Here is a 19,044-nt window from a genome sequence, read left to right on the forward strand (position 1 = left end):
GATGGCTTAATCACTGTGCCATCTAGGCTGGTCCTAATATATAAATCAAGTACGCCTGGATATAAAGGGCGTAATACCTCATGAAAACCCTACGATGTAATAACAGCCATCAAATGGAGCCGCATATTATAATCGCCTGTTTTAGACTTTGATATATTTTTTGGCTGACAAAAGCGGACAGGTGTTAAACATGGCCTTTTGCCAATCAACTAATTAACGGTATTAAAATACTTTGATATAAATGTTGACCGACAAAAGCGGACGTTTGTTAAACATGACAAAATTTCAGATCACTTTTCTCAAATATATACACTAATTGTCACCATTTTATTTTTGGTCAAGCATGTAAATTTGTTCCCAAATATCAAACCAGTGCACATTTGTTTGGCTGAATTAAATTGTATTATTAGACTAAATGTATTGCAGGAGTCTGTCCATCATATTTTCCCTTCCCTTCACCCTCTTACTATGGGAACAATCCCTAATTTTAATCAGAGGCTTTGTCCACAGTAAGCGTGTTTGAACCCTCGGGATATAAGCATGTTAATACCTACCAAATAAACAAACAAACATGGCCTCTTGCCAATCAACTCATTAACGGTATTATCAAAAACACGGTTTGAAGTAAGCTATCATCTACAACGTATACTATAACTGAATCAAGAACATTCAGTAATTAAAACAAACAAATACAAAAATAAAACACACACACACGTATATATATATATATATATATATATATATATATATATATAGAGAGAGAGAGAGAGAGAGAGAGAGAGAGAGAGAGAGAGAGAGAGAGAGAGAGAGAGAGAGATATATATATATATATATATATATATATATATATATATATATATATATATATATATATATATATAAACAGGTAAAAACACTCAGCTGAAGAATCAAGACAGACCAAACATTATCATTGTGACGTTCAACATAAAATGTGTCCTAAATGTACTAGGTACGAATTGTCCAGGGTATAAAACAATTTTGGAACGAATCGTCCTGTAACCTTCACGATGGCTAACTAAATGGCTGCAAAAACAAAGAAATGTGTTATATGCATCACCTGAAACCAACTGCAAAGTGTTGAGGGTGTTCAGTCCATTAAACAAATATGTACAGTAAAGTTATAAAGTTAAATAAGTAAAGTTACCTAAAATGTCATCTAAAGTAATAATTGTTAAGGATGCACCAATCTACTTTTAAACTATCTTGAAGAAATTTTACATCATATAGACCAAGTCTATAATGCCAATCTGACTGTGATAAATGGGCAAGTTGTAGTTAATAACTGTTCTTTTGGTAAAGAATGGAATCAGGTTTTATTTTTGCCATTTTCTGTCTCTTGATAATGGATACATACATATATAATATAATTATATACTTCATCACTACATTTGATTCACCATGACAATTTGTCTCGATAAACTCATCCGACGTTAGGTTTTCTCGCCGTAACATTGTAATTACTAGTATACATGTAATATTACCAAAAAGCATAGCCATATCACATATAAGAGTTGCTGCCCAGCAAACACTATTAATTTTTAATATACATCATCCAATCAAACTATGCACAAACATAAAATACATCACCTTGAACACTAACATTACCCAGTCGGCGAAATTTGGTTAAATTTGGTCAAACGTCTGCATTGAATTGGATGATTTCAGAGGGTGCATGGTTTCACTCTATGTGGAATAGTTACTTGTGGAAATAATCTAAAACTTCGTTTTTCACCAATCAACATCTGTACCATCTAAATGTAGCCTCCCTGGTGACCTATTCATATCAGCATCTACGTTCCCAGGTTTAATAGGTTTAAATACTTCAGGCAGAAGTTTGCTAACTCTTGCTTTTGCAACCCGTTATATTATAGCAGCAATATTACAGCCTGGAAGGGCATGGGTCACCAAATGGGAAGCAACCTACTTCTTTGCTGTTTCCATATTGCCCATTGCAGTTCTTGATAGTAGCTCTATCACTTGGGCAGAAATCAGAAAGCATCTCTGAAACTAATTCAGTGTAGCTTTTTAACAAAACAGAACCCTTTCTCAATGTAAAATGTGGATGTTTAACAAAACAGATGCTATATAATTTTCTGTAGGCTTTATGGTACAAATGCTAAAACAACATCTGCAATCGTTTTGTCGTTATTTGTATTGGCGAGAAATGTTGGCATCGGACGAATACAGTGGCCATTTTGTTGTTTTTGTAACCATTCATGGATTCATGCAGTGATAAAAGTTCTCTGAATTACAAAGTGAATACCAGAATTGCAATGCTTGCCATATAGAAAACACTTTATCACTGGGGCTATTTCTCGTTCCAGCCAATGCTCCACAACTGGTGTAACAAAAGCCGTGGCATATACTATCCTGTCTGTGGGTATATAAAAGACTCCTTGCTGCTAATTAATTGAAAAGAGTACCCCATGGAATGACGACAGCGGATTTTAAAAATAATTATGTCTGTAGTCCTTAACCATATATCCGACTCCATATAATTGTAATTAAAACGTGTTGAGTGCGCTATGAAATAAAACATTTCTTTCTTTCTATCAATGTGTGAATAACCACGTAAAATATCCAGCATGGTGAGGGAAGTCCTGTTATGTTGAATAATTAGTTAGTGACCAACGAGGGAAAACAACTTGCACCATGTCTATCATTAGACTATGGATACTATAGATGTTTTTGTGGTGGGGATTTTGGGTTTTGGTAGGATGTTGTTGATTTATTGGTGGTGTTTGTTTGTTGTTGTTGTTTTTGGGGGATGGGGTTTCGGTGGGAGGATAGGGTTTTGGTGGGGGGTGTTGTTTGTTTTGGTTTTAGATTTATTTTATTTTTTTGTAGCTTTGGTTCTTATTGTTGTTTGCCAATGACATTTTTATTTACCTTTATTTCAGTTGGTCCTGACTCGGTTACATTCAGTCCACCAACACCTGGATTAGTTCTAGAAGGAGAGAGTCTGAATATCACCTGTGTTGCTGAGTGCCACCCACCTTGTTCCTATTTCTGGGCACCGGGGAGTCCACACTTCACTTCCAGACCTGTGTTGACACTGTCAAACATCAACATGAGTCAAACGGGTAGTACATATACATGTACAGCAAAGAATATTGGCTCAGATACATCTAGAAGTAACAGATTCTTGCTAATAGTCCACAGTAAGTAAATTGGAGGGCTTACTGTAAATTTGCATTCTCTTAAATTATTAATTTTGTCAAAACCAACATATTTCCTAAATGTGTACCAGCCATAAGGGTGTATACTACTAAATCAAATCCCACAGACGACAATAGTAACATATGTGGCAAAAACTCCTACCTGCAGTGTATCAATCGACATAACGCCACGGATATAAATGCTACCACCCCTCACACTTAAAGTCAAGCTGTTCATTTCTGAGATAACGAGTAGCGTCTATGACTACCATAGTTCTGCACAAAATTCGGGTACTTCTTTTTACAGGTACCCCCTACATGTTTGAAGCACAATGCTACTTGACACAGTGGTACTAGATGAAATAAACTTGCATTGTGTTTACCCAGATGAAACTATTATCTTTTGCAATCAACACACTCGTTTATCACCAACCACTGGACTTCTTTGTCAAAAGTTGGGTGCACCTCGAACTTTGACCCAGCCGGAAGTTATTTGGTTTAGTACTACTATACTGTCCCAACTGCCGATGATTTCCCATCCTAATTGGAACAACTTGGGCAAACACCAAATTGTGTCATATGTTAAATAGTGTGTTTTGGTATAATAAAAAAAACAAGAACAAAACCGCAACAAACTAATAACAGTATATGTTCACTGAAATGATGTCTGAAACAGAACCTTATTGTAATGTAATTCACACCTTTTCATCACATGGCAGAGAGTAATGATCTTTGAGCATATGTTATCACGACTGTTTCTGCTAGAAAAACAATTGTTTTGGCTATGGCACTGTGGACTTGTATGCAACCACAGTCAACAGGGGATATGGAAGGCCTCCCCAGAAAGAAAATGGGTTAAATTTAGGGTTAAGATTACGAAACTCATACAGTAATGATAAGAGTAATTAATGTTGTCAAAAGGTTAACTTAAAAACAAATAATAATAATTTGTAAAAATTGGGTTATACACCTTGTCCCCTGCAAGAGTGTCAACACAATCCTTTATCTGTGTACTGTTCAGAAATGGGACTATGACTTATGCCATTCAGACTCATTCTATAAAAACAGGAGTGTTACAAACAAATCTTATGCTACTGATAACCATATTTCAAACATGCGTTAAAAAAAAAATCTACATATACCTCGATCAGTGATAACGCTTTTCGTTTAATTTCCCTTACTAAACGAATGCATTATGTCTTCTTTCTGAGGTACGCCGGGTATTCCCTCTAACATCAGCACACGCAACATCAGTCCAACTGTTGTGTCTGTAACTTGGGTAGAGGAATTCAATGGTGGAGCAGCACAGATGTTTCTGGTACAATACCGAGGAGATGCAACATCGCAGTGGACGAATTTTACTGAAATAGTTTCTGAAAGAGGCATGGGCATAAAGCACACTATTCTGATACCAGATCTACATCCAAAGACAAGATATCTGGTGCGAGTTCTCGCTTTTAACAAATATGGATACAAAGACTACACAGAGGAACATGAGATTTTGACAGCAGGTAATTAGGACATTTGCACCATGACGCCTTTAAATGTTTACCCATGAAATTGTCTATTTTTAATTTGTGCTTTGGGAAATGAATAAAAAATACACACGATTTTCACTACAAATAGGTCTTAGTTTTCATAGTTTTCCAACAATTAAATAGTTGTTTAGATTTAAGAACACTGAACCGAATAATACAAAATGTATTTAAACACGATGATCTTTCATCCTTAAACAGTTCACAATAAGAACGTTCTAAGTGTCCCATTTACAATTTAGTCCGAGTTTATAAAATATACTTTTGATGTTCGCTATCCCTTTACCCATTGGGCTATTTCTCGTTCCAGCCAATGCTCCACAACTGATGTAACAAAAGCCGAGGCATATACTATCCTGTCTGTGGGTATATAAAAGACTCCTTGTTGCTAATTAATTGAAAAGAGTACTCCATGGAATGGCGGCAGCGAATTTTAAAAATAATTATGTATGTAGTCCTTAACCATATATCTGACTCCATATAATTGTAATTAAAACGTTTTGAGTGCGCTATAAAATAAAACACTTCTTTCTTTCTATCAATGTATGACCAGAGTTTGAATAACCAGGTAAAATATCCAGCATGGTGAGAGATGTCCTGTTATTCTAAATCATTAGTAAGTGACCAACGAGGGAAAACAACCTGCACCATGTTTATCATTAGACTGTGGATACTATAGATGTTTTTGTGCTGGGGAGTTTTGTGGGGGGTTTTGGTAGCATGTTGTTCATTTATTGGTGGTGTTTGTTTGTTGTTGTTGGTTGTTGTTGTTGTTGTTGTTTTTGGGGGGATAGGGTTTTGGTGGGAGGATAGGGTTTGGTGGGGGTGTTGTTTGTTTTGGTTTTAGATTTTTTTTTTTTTTTTTGTACTTTCGTTGTTATTGTTATTTGCCAATGACATTTTATTTACCTTTATTTTAGTTGGTCCGGACTTGGTTTCATTCAGTCCACCCACACCTGGATTAGTTCTAGAAGGAGAGAGTCTGAATATCACCTGTCTTGCTGAATGTCACCCACCTTGTTCCTATTCCTGGGCACCGGGGAGTCCACACTTCACTTCCAGACCTGTGTTAACACTGTCAAACATCAACATGAGTCAAACGGGTAGTACATATACATGTACAGCAAAGAATATTGGCTCAGATACATCTAGAAGTAACAAATTCTTGCTAATAGTCCACAGTAAGTAAATTGGAGGGCTTACTGTTAATTTGCATTCTCTTAAATTATAAATTTTGTCAAAACCAACATATTTCTGGACGTCGTAGTGGTTGTAGTAGTTCAAAATTAATTTTATGTGAAATATCTTGCAAACTAGACCGAGTGACTTTAATAAAGAGTTATATATTTGAAATCTGCATAAAATGTATGCATATCATTATGATTCGAACTCTTATATTTCTAAATAGCTCGTGTCATTGATATGTGGGGTAAGGCTAGAGGAAACTCTACTTAATGCTTTGGCAATCTCCAACAACCAAATGTTTGTAAGCTACTGTGTGCACCTTTAAATTTGTTTTCTTTCTTTATCTTATTATCTTTAAGTGAATCAGAAAACAATTGGGTGTCAAGATGCTCATTTCTGAGATAAAGACTACCATAGTTCTGCACAAAATTCGAGTACTTTTTTTACAGGTACCCCATACATGTTTGAAGCACAAGGCTACTTGACACAGTAGTACTAGATGAAATAAACTTGCATTTTGTTTACCCAGATGCAACTATTATCTTTTGCAATCAACACACTCGTTTATCACCAATCACAGGACTTCTCTATCAAAAGTTGGGTGCACCTCGAACTTTGACCCAGACGGAAGTTATTTGGTTTAGTACTACTATACTGTCCCAACTGCCGATGATGTCCCATCCTAATTGGAACAACTTGGGCAAACACCAAATTGTGTCATATGTTAAATAGTATGTTTTGGTATAATAAAACAAAAAACACGAACAAAACCGCAACAAACTAATAACAGTATATGTTCACTGAAATGATGTCTGAAACAGAACCTTATTGCAATGTAATTCACACGTTTTCATCACATGGCAGGGAGTAATGATCTTTGAGCATATGTTATCACGACTGTTTCTTCCAGACAAAAACATTGTTTTGGCTATGGCACTATGGAATTGAATACAACCACAGTCAACAGGAGATATGGAAGGCCTCCCCCAGAAAGAAAATGGGTTAAATTTAAGGTTAAGGTTACGAAACTCATACAGTAATGATAAGAGTAATTAATTTTGTCAAAAGGTTAACCTAAAAACAAATAACAATATTTTTTAAAAATTGGGTTTTACACTTTGGCCCCTGCAAGACTGTCAAAACAATCCTTTATCTTTGTACTGTCCAGAAATGGGGCTATGACTCCAGTCACTATTATGTCATTCAGACTCATTCTATGAAAACAGGAGTGTCACAGACAAATCTTACGGTATTGATAAACATATTTCAAACAGGCGTAAAAACAAATATCTAAATATATCTCGATCAGTGATAACATTTTTCGTTTAATTTTCCTTACTAAATGAATGCATTATGTCTTCTTTCTGAGGTACGCCGGGTATTCCCTCTAACATCAGCACACGCAGCATCAGTCCAACTGCTGTGTCTGTAACTTGGGTGGAGGAATTCAATGGTGGAGCAGCACAGATGTTTCTGGTACAATACCGAGGATATGCAACATCGCAGTGGACGAATTTTACTGAAATAGTTTCTGAAAGAGGCATGGGCATAAAGCACACTATTCTGATACCAGATCTACATCCAAAGACAAGATATCTGGTGCGAGTTCTCGCTTTTAGCAAATATGGATACAAAGACTACACAGAGGAACATGAGATTTTGACAGCAGGTAATTAGGACATTTGCACCATGATGCCTTTAAATGTTTACCCATGAAATTGTCTATTTTCAATTTGTGCTTTGGGAAATGAATAAAAAATACACACGATTTTCACTACAAGTAGGTCTTAGTTTCATAGTTTTCCAACAATTAAACAGTTGTATGAATTTAAGAACACTGAACCGACTAATACAAAATGTCTTTAAACACGATGATCTTTCATCCTTAAACAGTTCACAATAAGAACGTTCTAAGTGTCCCAGTTACAATTTATTCCGAGTTTATAAAATATACTTTTGATGTTCGCTATCCCTTTACCCATTGGGCTATATCTCGTTCCAGCCAATGCTCCACAACTGGTGCAACAAAAGCCGTGGCATATACTATCCTGTCTGTGGGTATATAAAAGACTCCTTGTTGCTAATTAATTGAAAAGAGTACCCCATGGAATGGCGGCAGCGGATTTTAAAAAGAATTATGTCTGTAGTCCTTAACCATATATCCGACTCGATATAATTGTAATTAAAACGTGTTGAGTGCGCTATAAAATAAAACACTTCTTTCTTTCTATCAATGTATGACCAGAGTGTGAATAACCAGGTAAAATATCCAGCATGGTGAGGGATGTCCTGTTATTCTGAATCATTAGTAAGTGACCAACGGGGGAAAACAACGTGCACCATGTTTATCATTAGACTGTGGATACTATAGATGTTTTTGTGGTGGGAATTTTTGTGGGGGATTTTGGTAGGATGTTGTTGATTTATTGGTGGTGTTTGTTTGTTTTTGTTGTTGTTGTTTTTGGGGGGATGGGGTTTTGGTGGGAGGATAGGGTTTTGGTGGGGGTGTTGTTTGTTTTGGTTTTAGATTTTTTTTTTTTTGTATCCTTGGTTGTTATTGTTATTTGCCACTGACATTTTTATTTACCTTTATTTTAGTTGGTCCGGACTCGGTTACATTCAGTCCACCCACACCTGGATTAGTTCTAGAAGGAGAGAGTCTGAATATCACCTGTCTTGCTGAATGCCACCCACCTTGTTCCTATTCCTGGTCACCGGGGAGTCCACACTTCACTTCCAGACCAGTGTTAACACTGTCAAACATCAACATGAGTCAAACGGGTAGTACATATACATGTACAGCAAAGAATATTGGCTCAGATGCATCTAGAAGTAACAAATTCTTGCTAATAGTCCACAGTAAGTAAATTGGAGGGCTTACTGTTAATTTACATTCTCTTAAATTATCAATTTTGTCAAAACCAACATATTTCTGGACGTCGTAGTGGTTGTGGTAGTTGAAAATTAATTTTATGTGAAACATCTTGCAAACTAGACCGAGTGACTTTAATAAAGAGTTATATATTTGAAAACTGCATAAAATGTATGCATATCATTATGATTCGAACTCTTATATTTCTAAATAGCTCGTGTCATTGATATGTGGGGTAAGGCTAGATGAAACTCTACTTAATGCGTTGGCAATCTCCGACAACCAAATGTTTGTAAGCTACTGTGTGCACCTTTAAATTTGTTTTCTTTCTTTATTTAATTATCTTAAAGTGAATCAGAAAACAATTGGGTGTCAAGCTGCTCATTTCTGAGATAAAGGGTAGCGTCTATGACTACCATAGTTCTGCACAAAATTCAAGTACTTTTTTTACAGGTACCCCATACATGTTTGAAGCACAAGGCTACTTGACACAGTAGTACTAGATGAAATAAACTTGCATTTTGTTTACCTAGATGCAACTATTATCTTTTGCAATCAACACACTCGTTTATCACCAATCACAGGACTTCTCTATCAAAAGTTGGGTGCACCTCGAACTTTGACCCAGCCGGAAGTTATTTGGTTTAGAACTACTATACTGTCCCAACTGCCGATGATGGCCCATCCTAATTGGAACAACTTGGGAAAACACCAAATTGTGTCATATGTTAAATAGTGTGTTTTGGTATAATAAAAAAACAAAACAAGAACAAAACAGCAACAAACTAATAACAGTATATGTTCACTGAAATGATGTCTGAAACAGAACCTTATTGCAATGTAATTCACACGTTTTCATCACATGGCAGGGAGTAATGATCTTTGAGCAGACAAAAACATTGTTTTGGCTATGGCACTATGGAATTGAATACAACCACAGTCAACAGGGGATATGGAAGGCCTCCCCAGAAAGAAAATGGGTTAAATTTAGGGTTAAGGTTACGAAACTCATACAGTAATGATAAGAGTAATTAATTTTGTCAAAAGGTTAACTTAAAAACAAATAACAATATTTTTTTAAAAATTGGGTTTTACACTTTGGCCCCTGCAAGACTGTCAAAACAATCCTTTATCTTTGTACTGTCCAGAAATGGGGCTATGACTCCAGTCACTATTATGTCATTCAGACTCATTCTGTGAAAACAGGAGTGTCACAAATAAATCTTATGGTATTGATAACCATATTTCAAACAGGCGTAAAAACAAATATCTAAATATACCTCGATCAGTGATAACATTTTTCGTTTAATTTCCCTTACTAAACGAATGCATTATGTCTTCTTTCTGAGGTACGCCGGGTACTCCCTCTAACATCAGCACACGCAGCATCAGTCCAACTGCTGTTTCTGTAACTTGGGTGGAGGAATTCAATGGTGGAGCAGCACAGATGTTTCTGGTACAATACCGAGGATATGCAACATCGCAGTGGACGAATTTTACTGAAATAGTTTCTGAAAGAGGCATGGGCATAAAGCACACTATTCTGATACCAGATCTACATCCAAAGACAAGATATCTGGTGCGAGTTCTCGCTTTTAACAAATATGGATACAAAGACTACACAGAGGAACATGAGATTTTGACAGCAGGTAATTAGGACATTTGCACCATGACGCCTTTAAATGTTTACCCATGAAATTGTCTATTTTCAATTTGTGCTTTGGGAAATGAATAAAAAATACACACGATTTTCACTACAAATAGGTCTTAGTTTTCATAGTTTTCCAACAATTAAACAGTTGTTTGGATTTAAGAACACTGGACCGAATAATACAAAAGGTCTTTAAACATGATGATCTTTCATCCTTAAACAGTTCACAATAAGAACGTTTTAAGTGTCCATTTACAATTTAGTCCGAGTTTATAAAATATACTTTTGATGTTCGCTATCCCTTTACCCATTGGGCTATTTCTCGTTCCAGCCAATGCTCCACAACTGGTGTAACAAAAGCCGTGGCATATACTGTCCTGTCTGTGGGTATATAAAAGACTCCTTCTTGCTAATTAATTGAAAAGAGTACTCCATGGAATGGCGGCAGCGAATTTTAAAAATAATTATGTATGTAGTCCTTAACCATATATCTGACTCCATATAATTGTAATTAAAACGTGTTGAGTGCGCTATAAAATAAAACACTTCTTTCTTTCTATCAATGTATGACCAGAGTGTGAATAACCAGGTAAAATATCCAGCATGGTGAGGGATGTCCTGTTATTCTGAATCACTAGTAAGTGACCAACGACGGAAAACAACCTGCACCATGTTTATCATGGAACGTGGTAACTTCGGACTTTGGTAACTTCGGTATGGTAACTTCGGCCCCGAGTAATCTCGGCCCCAGGTAATCTCGGACCCCATTGTCGGCCTCTGTATTAACGAAAACAAGTTATATCTGGGTTTTACGTAAACGAAAGTTTGTTGTTAAACAACCTGATATTATTATTTTAAGAAGTGTTTGTTATTTAATTAAACATTATTATATATTCATTGTACATTTTGATGTATATATTTTGTTTATTAACTTTTAAACATTTATTCTGCTCATACCCCGTTCCCTTCTAACTGGACGTTCATCGTTACTAATTACCAATCAAATGACCCCACTATTAGAATAATGTTCACAAGGAGAGGCCACATACAAGATGCTGTTCAAAGCAACCTCAGCCGACGGAGCGGCACCAACATCAATGTAATAATAGCCGATTAATCAATTCTCGAAACAAGGCCCGCAAAAACACAGATCTTACTCAATGAAATCTTCTCAATTAAACATGGCCTCGCGTCAATTATATATTATATACCTTAACTTTTATACGGGTGCATATACATGTACCAATATCCATAAACATGGCACAGGCTGCTCTTGACGTTCCAGATCCATGTTTATCATGTTATAATACTCTTCGTCCACGACAAGAAGTTATCCAATGTGACGAATGTCATCTATGGCAACACCGTACATGTAATACGGGTATCTCGCGGCAGGTTTACCGTCAAGCTGTTAAAGAAAGTGTTGATATCCAATGGACATGCGATACCTGTCAGGCGCGATCTGATGATTCCATGGTGAGTGTATATACCTATATAATATTTCTGTCGCTTTTTCTTTTCTCTTGAAACATCTTATAGATGTCGATTTTTAAATATATATATTGGTAACTCATTTCTTTTTCACATGATACTCATATACTTTAATGGCTGAAAGTAAAACTGATTTACAATTATGTATAAATACTCTTCATGCCTACTACATACGTTGGAAACTTCAAGTTAATATCGAGAAAACTAAGATTATGGTGTTTCGTAAAGGAGGAAGACTGTCTAAAGATATACATTTTAAATATGGAGATTGTCTACATAACCATATTTTAAGGTTAGGACTGAGGAAAAACAGTTTTTGATATACATGTAGGTACTTTATTATTTTGTATGTATCAAATATTTATGTGTATTTTTCCTCTCTTTTTCAGTTAACAAATGGACACAGCAGCTTGCCAATCACGGAACCACCGACACCGCCAAGATCTCCAACGTCACTCATGGGGTCCTCTCACTCTTCTCCTCTATCGAATCACCCCAGTATCAACGACTCGTTAGTGTTTGATCCAACCCTCTCAGACCAAGATGATATACATGTACCTGACCCATTGCCACCAAGTTACCACGAAACATCTTTAATGGATCCAGCTCCATTAGATGTATCAGTTGCCAATGTAGAGGTCAGTTACAAAATTGTGCATGAAACATCAGTTCGCGGTAAAGACAAACTGTTTGACAATCAGGGCTATTCATATACAGTGAAGAAACAAAACCGCACCTCAACCACATGGCGCTGCTCGGTCCGCAATAAGATTACGTATTGTTATGCTACAGTTCGTCAGTTTGGAGGAGAGTTTAGACCAGGTCTTCGGGAACATGTTCACCCGCCACAGCCAGGCGCAGACATTTCGGCTTCCATTGCTTGCACTGCCAAGGTTTAGGCCACGGATAACCCGTTCAAGTCAGCAGGGTCCATAGTTGAACACTTTCTTCGTGACTCCCTACCTGATACAGATCCATGTCCTGCGCTTCATCATATTAATTACATTGTCAGAAACGCTAACAACCATCGGCAAAAACGCAGACCCAAGGATCCTGAAGATTTGGGTTTCATATTAAAGTATGATCACATACCAAATGGCTTCATACGAAAAGATATCGCCATTGATAACGCGTGACATCTTATGTTCGCCACTGACGAACAACTGCAAATTTTAGGAAACGCCAAGACTTGGTATATGGACGCCACGTTCAAACTTATTAGGAAACCTTTCACGCAAATCTTCAGTGTCCATGCGTTTGTTAAACAAGACGACTGCACGAAACAAATACCGCTTGTGGTATGTATGATGTCACGTCGTTCGAAGCATGACTATATATCTGTATTTCGTGCCATCTTAGACATACTACCATCACCACCCCAGGTTCACCGTGTCGTCATTGATTACGAAGAAGCCACTTGGAGGGCTATGGCAACAGTAATGCCAACTGTAGAAGTGAAAGGCTGTGCATTCCACTTCACCCAGGCTGTATTCCGACATATACAGCAAGTTGGTCTCCAACAAGCCTATCAAACCGACGACGGAACCTTCAAATTGTTAAGGAAGGTGATGGTTCTGTGCTTCATCCCAGGGAATCACATCCCAGCCTTGTTCCGGCAACTGCAGATGGAGGCAACTACAGACAGACTAAAAGCCTTGTTTGAATATGTCAGCAATACCTGGATCACGAGCGCTGTTTGGCCACCCTCATCTTGGAGCATCTACGGACTCAGTAGCCGTACAAATAATGATGTCGAGGGGTGGCACAACAGACTAAATAAACGTGGTCGCCCACACATGCCATTTTATATGCTGATTACGCTGCTGTTCGAAGAGGCCAGATTGGTACCCTTGCAAGTTCTAATGGTGAGCGAGTCAAAACTGAAACGTCACCAAGAAAAAAAATACCGGGATCTTCAAAGAAAAATATTTAAGTACTGGGAAGAATATGTGGAAGGCTCACGTAGTGCGCTGCAGCTTCTACGTTCATGTTCCAAATTAAATGGACCAGTCCAGTAGAATGAGACGTGTTGTCTACAATTATCTGACAAGTGTGAACTTTCAGTTTACTTTTATAAACTGTATGCCTAGATTACTGATTAATAAAAATGAATCCATAAAAATAGTGCTTAATCGTTTATATAATATTTGATTTTATCACAAATTGTGTTAGTTTATTGATGTAAGCAACTGCATATGCCATAAAATGAATAAACGTATTTCATTTCAACTATTTTCGTGCTTATATTAAGGTTCAACCACACTTGTGCCCTTAAGAACTCACTCTGGGCTGGAGCTGGTACCAGGATGCGAACCCTGTACCTGTCATCCATGTAAGACCGACGTTTGCTTAGGCACTGCGCCGTCGAAACCAGTAGGAAAATGTCATCTTAATTCCTCTTCACTAAGACAATGGGGTCCGAGATTACCTGGGGCCGAGATTACTCGGGGCCGAAGTTACCAGGCCGAAGTTACCAAAGTCCGAAGTTACCCCTATTCTTTATCATTAGACTGTGGATATTATAGATGTTTTTGTGGTGGGGATTTTTGTGGGGGGTTTTGGTAGCATGTTGTTGATTTATTGGTGGTGTTTGCTTGTTGTTGTTGTTGTTGTTTTTTGGGGGATGGGGTTTTGGTGGGAGGATAGGGTTTGGTGGGGGTGTTGTTTGTTTTGGTTTTAGATTTTATTTTATTTTTTGTATGTTTGGTTGTTATTGTTATTTGCCAATGACATTTTTATTTACCTTTATTTCAGTTGGCCCGGACTCGGTTACATTCAGTCCACCCACACCTGGATTAGTTGTAGAAGGAGAGAGTCTGAATATCACCTGTCTTGCTGAATGCCACCCACCTTGTTCCTATTCCTGGTCACCAGGGAGTCCACACTTCACTTCCAGACCTGTGTTAACACTGTCAAACATCAACATGAGTCAAACGGGTAGTACATATACATGTACAGCAAAGAATATTGCCTCAGATGCATCTAGAAGTAACAAATTCTTGCTAATAGTCCACAGTAAGTAAATTGGAGGGCTTACTGTTAATTTGCATTCTCTTAAATTATCAATTTTGTTAAAACCAACATATTTGTGGACGTCGTAGTGGTTGTGGTAGTTGAAAATTAATTTTATGTCAAACATGTTGCAAACTAGACCGAGTGACTTTAATAAAGAGTTATATATTTGAAAACTGCATAAAATGTATGCATATCATTATGATTCGAACTCTTATATTTCTAAATAGCTCGTGTCAGTGACATGTGGGGTAAGGCTAGAGGAAACTCTACTTAATGCGTTGGCAATCTCCGACAACCAAATGTTTGTAAGCTACTGTGTGCACCTTTAAATTTATTTTCTTTCTTTATTTAATTATCTTAAAGTGAATCAGAAAACAGTTGGGTGTCAAGCTGCTCATTTCTGAGATTAAGGGTAGCGTCTATGACTACCATAGTTCTGCATAAAATTCGAGAACTTTTTTTACAGGTACCCCATACAGGTTTGAAGCACAAGGCTACTTGACACAGTAGTACATTTTGTTTACCTAGATGCAACTATTATCTTTTGCAATCAACACACTCGTTTATCACCAATCACAGGACTTCTCTATCAAAAGTTTGGTGCACCTCGAACTTTGACCCAGCTGGAAGTTATTTGGTTTAGTACTACTATACTGTCCCAACTGCCGATGATGTCCCATCCTAATTGGAACAACTTTGGAAAACACCAAATTGTGTCATATGTTAAAGAGTGTGTTTTGGTATAATAAAAAAACAAAACAAGAACAAAACAGCAACAAACTAATAACAGTATATGTTCACTGAAATGATGTCTGAAACAGAACCTTATTGCAATGTAATTCACACGTTTCCATCACATGGCAGGGAGTAATGATCTTTGAGCATATGTTACCACGACTGTTTCTTCGAGACAAAAACATTGTTTTGGCTATGGCACTATGGAATTGAATACAACCACAGTCAACAGGGGATATGGAAGGCCTCCCCAGAAAGAAAATGGGTTAAATTTAGGGTTAAGGTTACGAAACTCATAGTGTAATGATAAGAGTAATTAATTTTGTCAAAAGGTTAACTTAAAAACAAATAACAATATTTTTTTAAAAATTGGGTTTTACACTTTGGCCCCTGCAAGACTGTCAAAACAATCCTTTATCTTTGTACTGTCCAGAAATGGTGCTATGACTCCAGTCACTATTATGTCATTCAGACTCATTCTATGAAAACAGAAGTGTCACAAAGAAATCTTACGGTATTGATAACCATATTTCAAACAGGCGTAAAAACAAATATCTAAATATACCTCGATCAGTGATAACATTTTTCGTTTAATTTCCCTTACTAAACGAATGCATTATGTCTTCTTTCTAAGGTACGCCGGGTATTCCCTCTAATATCAGCACACGCAGCATCAGTCCAACTACTGTGTCTGTAACTTGGGTGGAGGAATTCAATGGTGGAGCAGCACAGATGTTTCTGGTACAATACCGAGGATATGCAACATCGCAGTGGACGAATTTTACTGAAATAGTTTCTGAAAGAGGCATGGGCATAAAGCACACTATTCTGATACTAGATCTACATCCAACGACAAGATATCTGGTGCGAGTTCTGGCTTTTAACAAATATGGATACAAAGACTACACAGAGGAACATAAGATTTTGACAGCAGGTAATTAGGACATTTGCACCATGACGCCTTTAAATGTTTACCCATGAAATTTTCTATTTTCAATTTGTGCTTTGACAAATGAATAAAAAATACACACGATTTTCACTACAAGTAGGTCTTAGTTTCATAGTTTTCCAACAATTAAACAGTTGTTTGAATTTAAGAACACTGAACCGACTAATACAAAATGTCTTTAAACACGTTGATCTTTTATCGTTAAACAGTTCATAATAAGAACGTTCTAAGTGTCCCATTTACAATTTATTCCGAGTTTATAAAATATACTTTTGATGTTCGCTATCCTTTTACCCATTGGGGCTATTTCTCGTTCCAGCCAATGCTCCACAACCACTGGTGTAACAAAAGCCGTGGCATATACTATCCTGTCTGTGGGTATATAAAAGACTCCTTGTTGCTAATTAATTGAAAAGAGTACCCCATGGAATGGCGGCAGCGGATTTTAAAAACAATTATGTCTGTAGTCCTTAACCATATATCCGACTCCATATAATTGTAATTAAAACGTGTTGAGTGCGCTATAAAATAAAACACTTCTTTCTTTCTATCAATGTATGACCAGAGTGTGAATAACCACGTAAAATATCCAGCATGGTGAGGGATATCCTGTTATGTTGAATCCTTAGTTAGTGACCAACGAGGGAAAACAACCTGCACCATGTTTATCATTAGACTGTGGATACTATAGATGTTTTCGTGGTGGGGATTTTTGTGGCTTTTTTTGGTAGGATGTTGCTGATTTATTGGTGGTGTTTGTTTGTTGTTGTTGTTGTTTTTGGGGGGATGGGGTTTTTGTGGGGGGATAGGGTTTTGGTGGGGGTGTTGTTTGTTTTGGTTTTAGATTTATATATTTTGTTGTAGCTTTGGTTGTTATTGTTATTTGCCAATGACATTTTTATTTACCTTTATTTTAGTTGGTCCGGACTCGGTTACATTCAGTCCACCCACACCTGGATTAGTTATAGAAGGAGAGAGTCTGAATATCACCTGTCTTGCTGAATGCCACCCACCTTGTTCCTATTCCTGGGCACCGGGGAGTCCACACTTCACTTCCAGACCTGTGTTAACACTGTCAAACATCAACATGAGTCAAACGGGTAGTACATATACATGTACAGCAAAGAATATTGGCTCAGATACATCTAGAAGTAACACATTCTTGCTAATAGTCCACAGTAAGTAAATTGGAGGGCTTACTGTTAATTTGCATTCTCTTAAATTATAAATTTTGTCAAAACCAACATATTTCTGGACGTCGTAGTGGTTGTAGTAGTTCAAAATTAATTTTATGTGAAATATCTTGCAAACTAGACCGAGTGACTTTAATAAAGAGTTATATATTTGAAATCTGCATAAAATGTATGCATATCATTATGATTCGAACTCTTATATTTCTAAATAGCTCGTGTCATTGATATGTGGGGTAAGGCTAGAGGAAACTTTACTTAATGCTTTGGCAATCTCCAACAACCAAATGTTTGTAAGCTACTGTGTGCACCTTTAAATTTGTTTTCTTTCTTTATTTAATTATCTTAAAGTGAATCAGAAAACAATTGGGTGTCAAGCTGCTCATTTCTGAGATAAAGACTACCATAGTTCTGCACAAAATTCGAGTACTTTTTTTACAGGTACCCCATACATGTTTGAAGCACAAGGCTACTTGACACACTAGTACTAGATGAAATAAACTTGCATTTTTTTCACCCAGATGCAACTATTATCTTTTGCAATCAACACACTCGTTTTTCACCAATCACAGGACTTCTCTATCAAAAGTTGGGTGCACCTCGAACTTTGACCCAGCCGGAAGTTATTTGGTTTAGTACTACTATACTGTCCCAACTGCCGATGATGTCCCATCCTAATTGGAACAACTTAGGCAAACACCAAATTGTGTCATATGTTAAAGAGTGTCTTTTGGTATAATAAAAAAAAAAACAAGGACAAAACCGGAACAAACTAATAACAGTATATGTTCACTGAAATGATGTCTGAAACAGAACCTTATTGCAGTGTAATTCACACGTTTTCATCACATGGCAGGGAGTAATGATCTTTGAGCATATGTTATTACGACTGTTTCTTCCAGAGAAAAACATTGTTTTGGCTATGGCACTATGGAATTGAATACAACCACAGTCAAAAGGGGATATGGTAGGCCTCCCCCAGAAAGAAAATGGGTTAAATTTAGGGTTAAGGTAACGAAACTCATACAGTAATGATAAGAGTAATTAATTTTGTCAAAAGGTTAACTTAAAAACAAATAACAATATTTTTTTAAAATTGGGTTTTACACTTTGGCCCCTGCAAGACTGTCAAAACAATCCTTTATCTTTGTACTGTCCAGAAATGGGGCTATGACTCCAGTCACCACTATGTCATTCAGACTCATTCTATGAAAACAGGAGTGTCACAAACAAATCTTACGG

At 36.9% G+C, this 19,044-nt stretch overlaps 1 protein-coding gene across 2 annotated transcripts in view; it reads left to right on the top strand.

Moving 5' to 3' along the window:
• LOC121386208 (Down syndrome cell adhesion molecule-like protein 1) overlaps positions 1 to 19,044 on the top strand; it is a 152,633-nt gene that overhangs the window by 117,594 nt on the left and 15,995 nt on the right. Inside the window, exons 8-16 of one of the 2 annotated variants that reach the window (XM_041517037.1) lie at positions 2,922 to 3,182; positions 4,391 to 4,690; positions 5,635 to 5,895; positions 7,269 to 7,568; positions 8,498 to 8,758; positions 10,121 to 10,420; positions 14,668 to 14,928; positions 16,298 to 16,597; positions 17,530 to 17,790. In XM_041517037.1, the coding sequence (XP_041372971.1) occupies positions 2,922 to 3,182; positions 4,391 to 4,690; positions 5,635 to 5,895; positions 7,269 to 7,568; positions 8,498 to 8,758; positions 10,121 to 10,420; positions 14,668 to 14,928; positions 16,298 to 16,597; positions 17,530 to 17,790 (2,505 nt within the window). The remainder of the gene's footprint in view (positions 1 to 2,921; positions 3,183 to 4,390; positions 4,691 to 5,634; positions 5,896 to 7,268; positions 7,569 to 8,497; positions 8,759 to 10,120; positions 10,421 to 14,667; positions 14,929 to 16,297; positions 16,598 to 17,529; positions 17,791 to 19,044) is intronic. The other variant, XM_041517038.1, reaches the window with a different exon arrangement.

The sequence above is a fragment of the Gigantopelta aegis genome, chromosome 12 (assembly GCF_016097555.1).
Source record: "Gigantopelta aegis isolate Gae_Host chromosome 12, Gae_host_genome, whole genome shotgun sequence".
Lineage (NCBI taxonomy): Eukaryota > Metazoa > Mollusca > Gastropoda > Neomphalida > Peltospiridae > Gigantopelta > Gigantopelta aegis.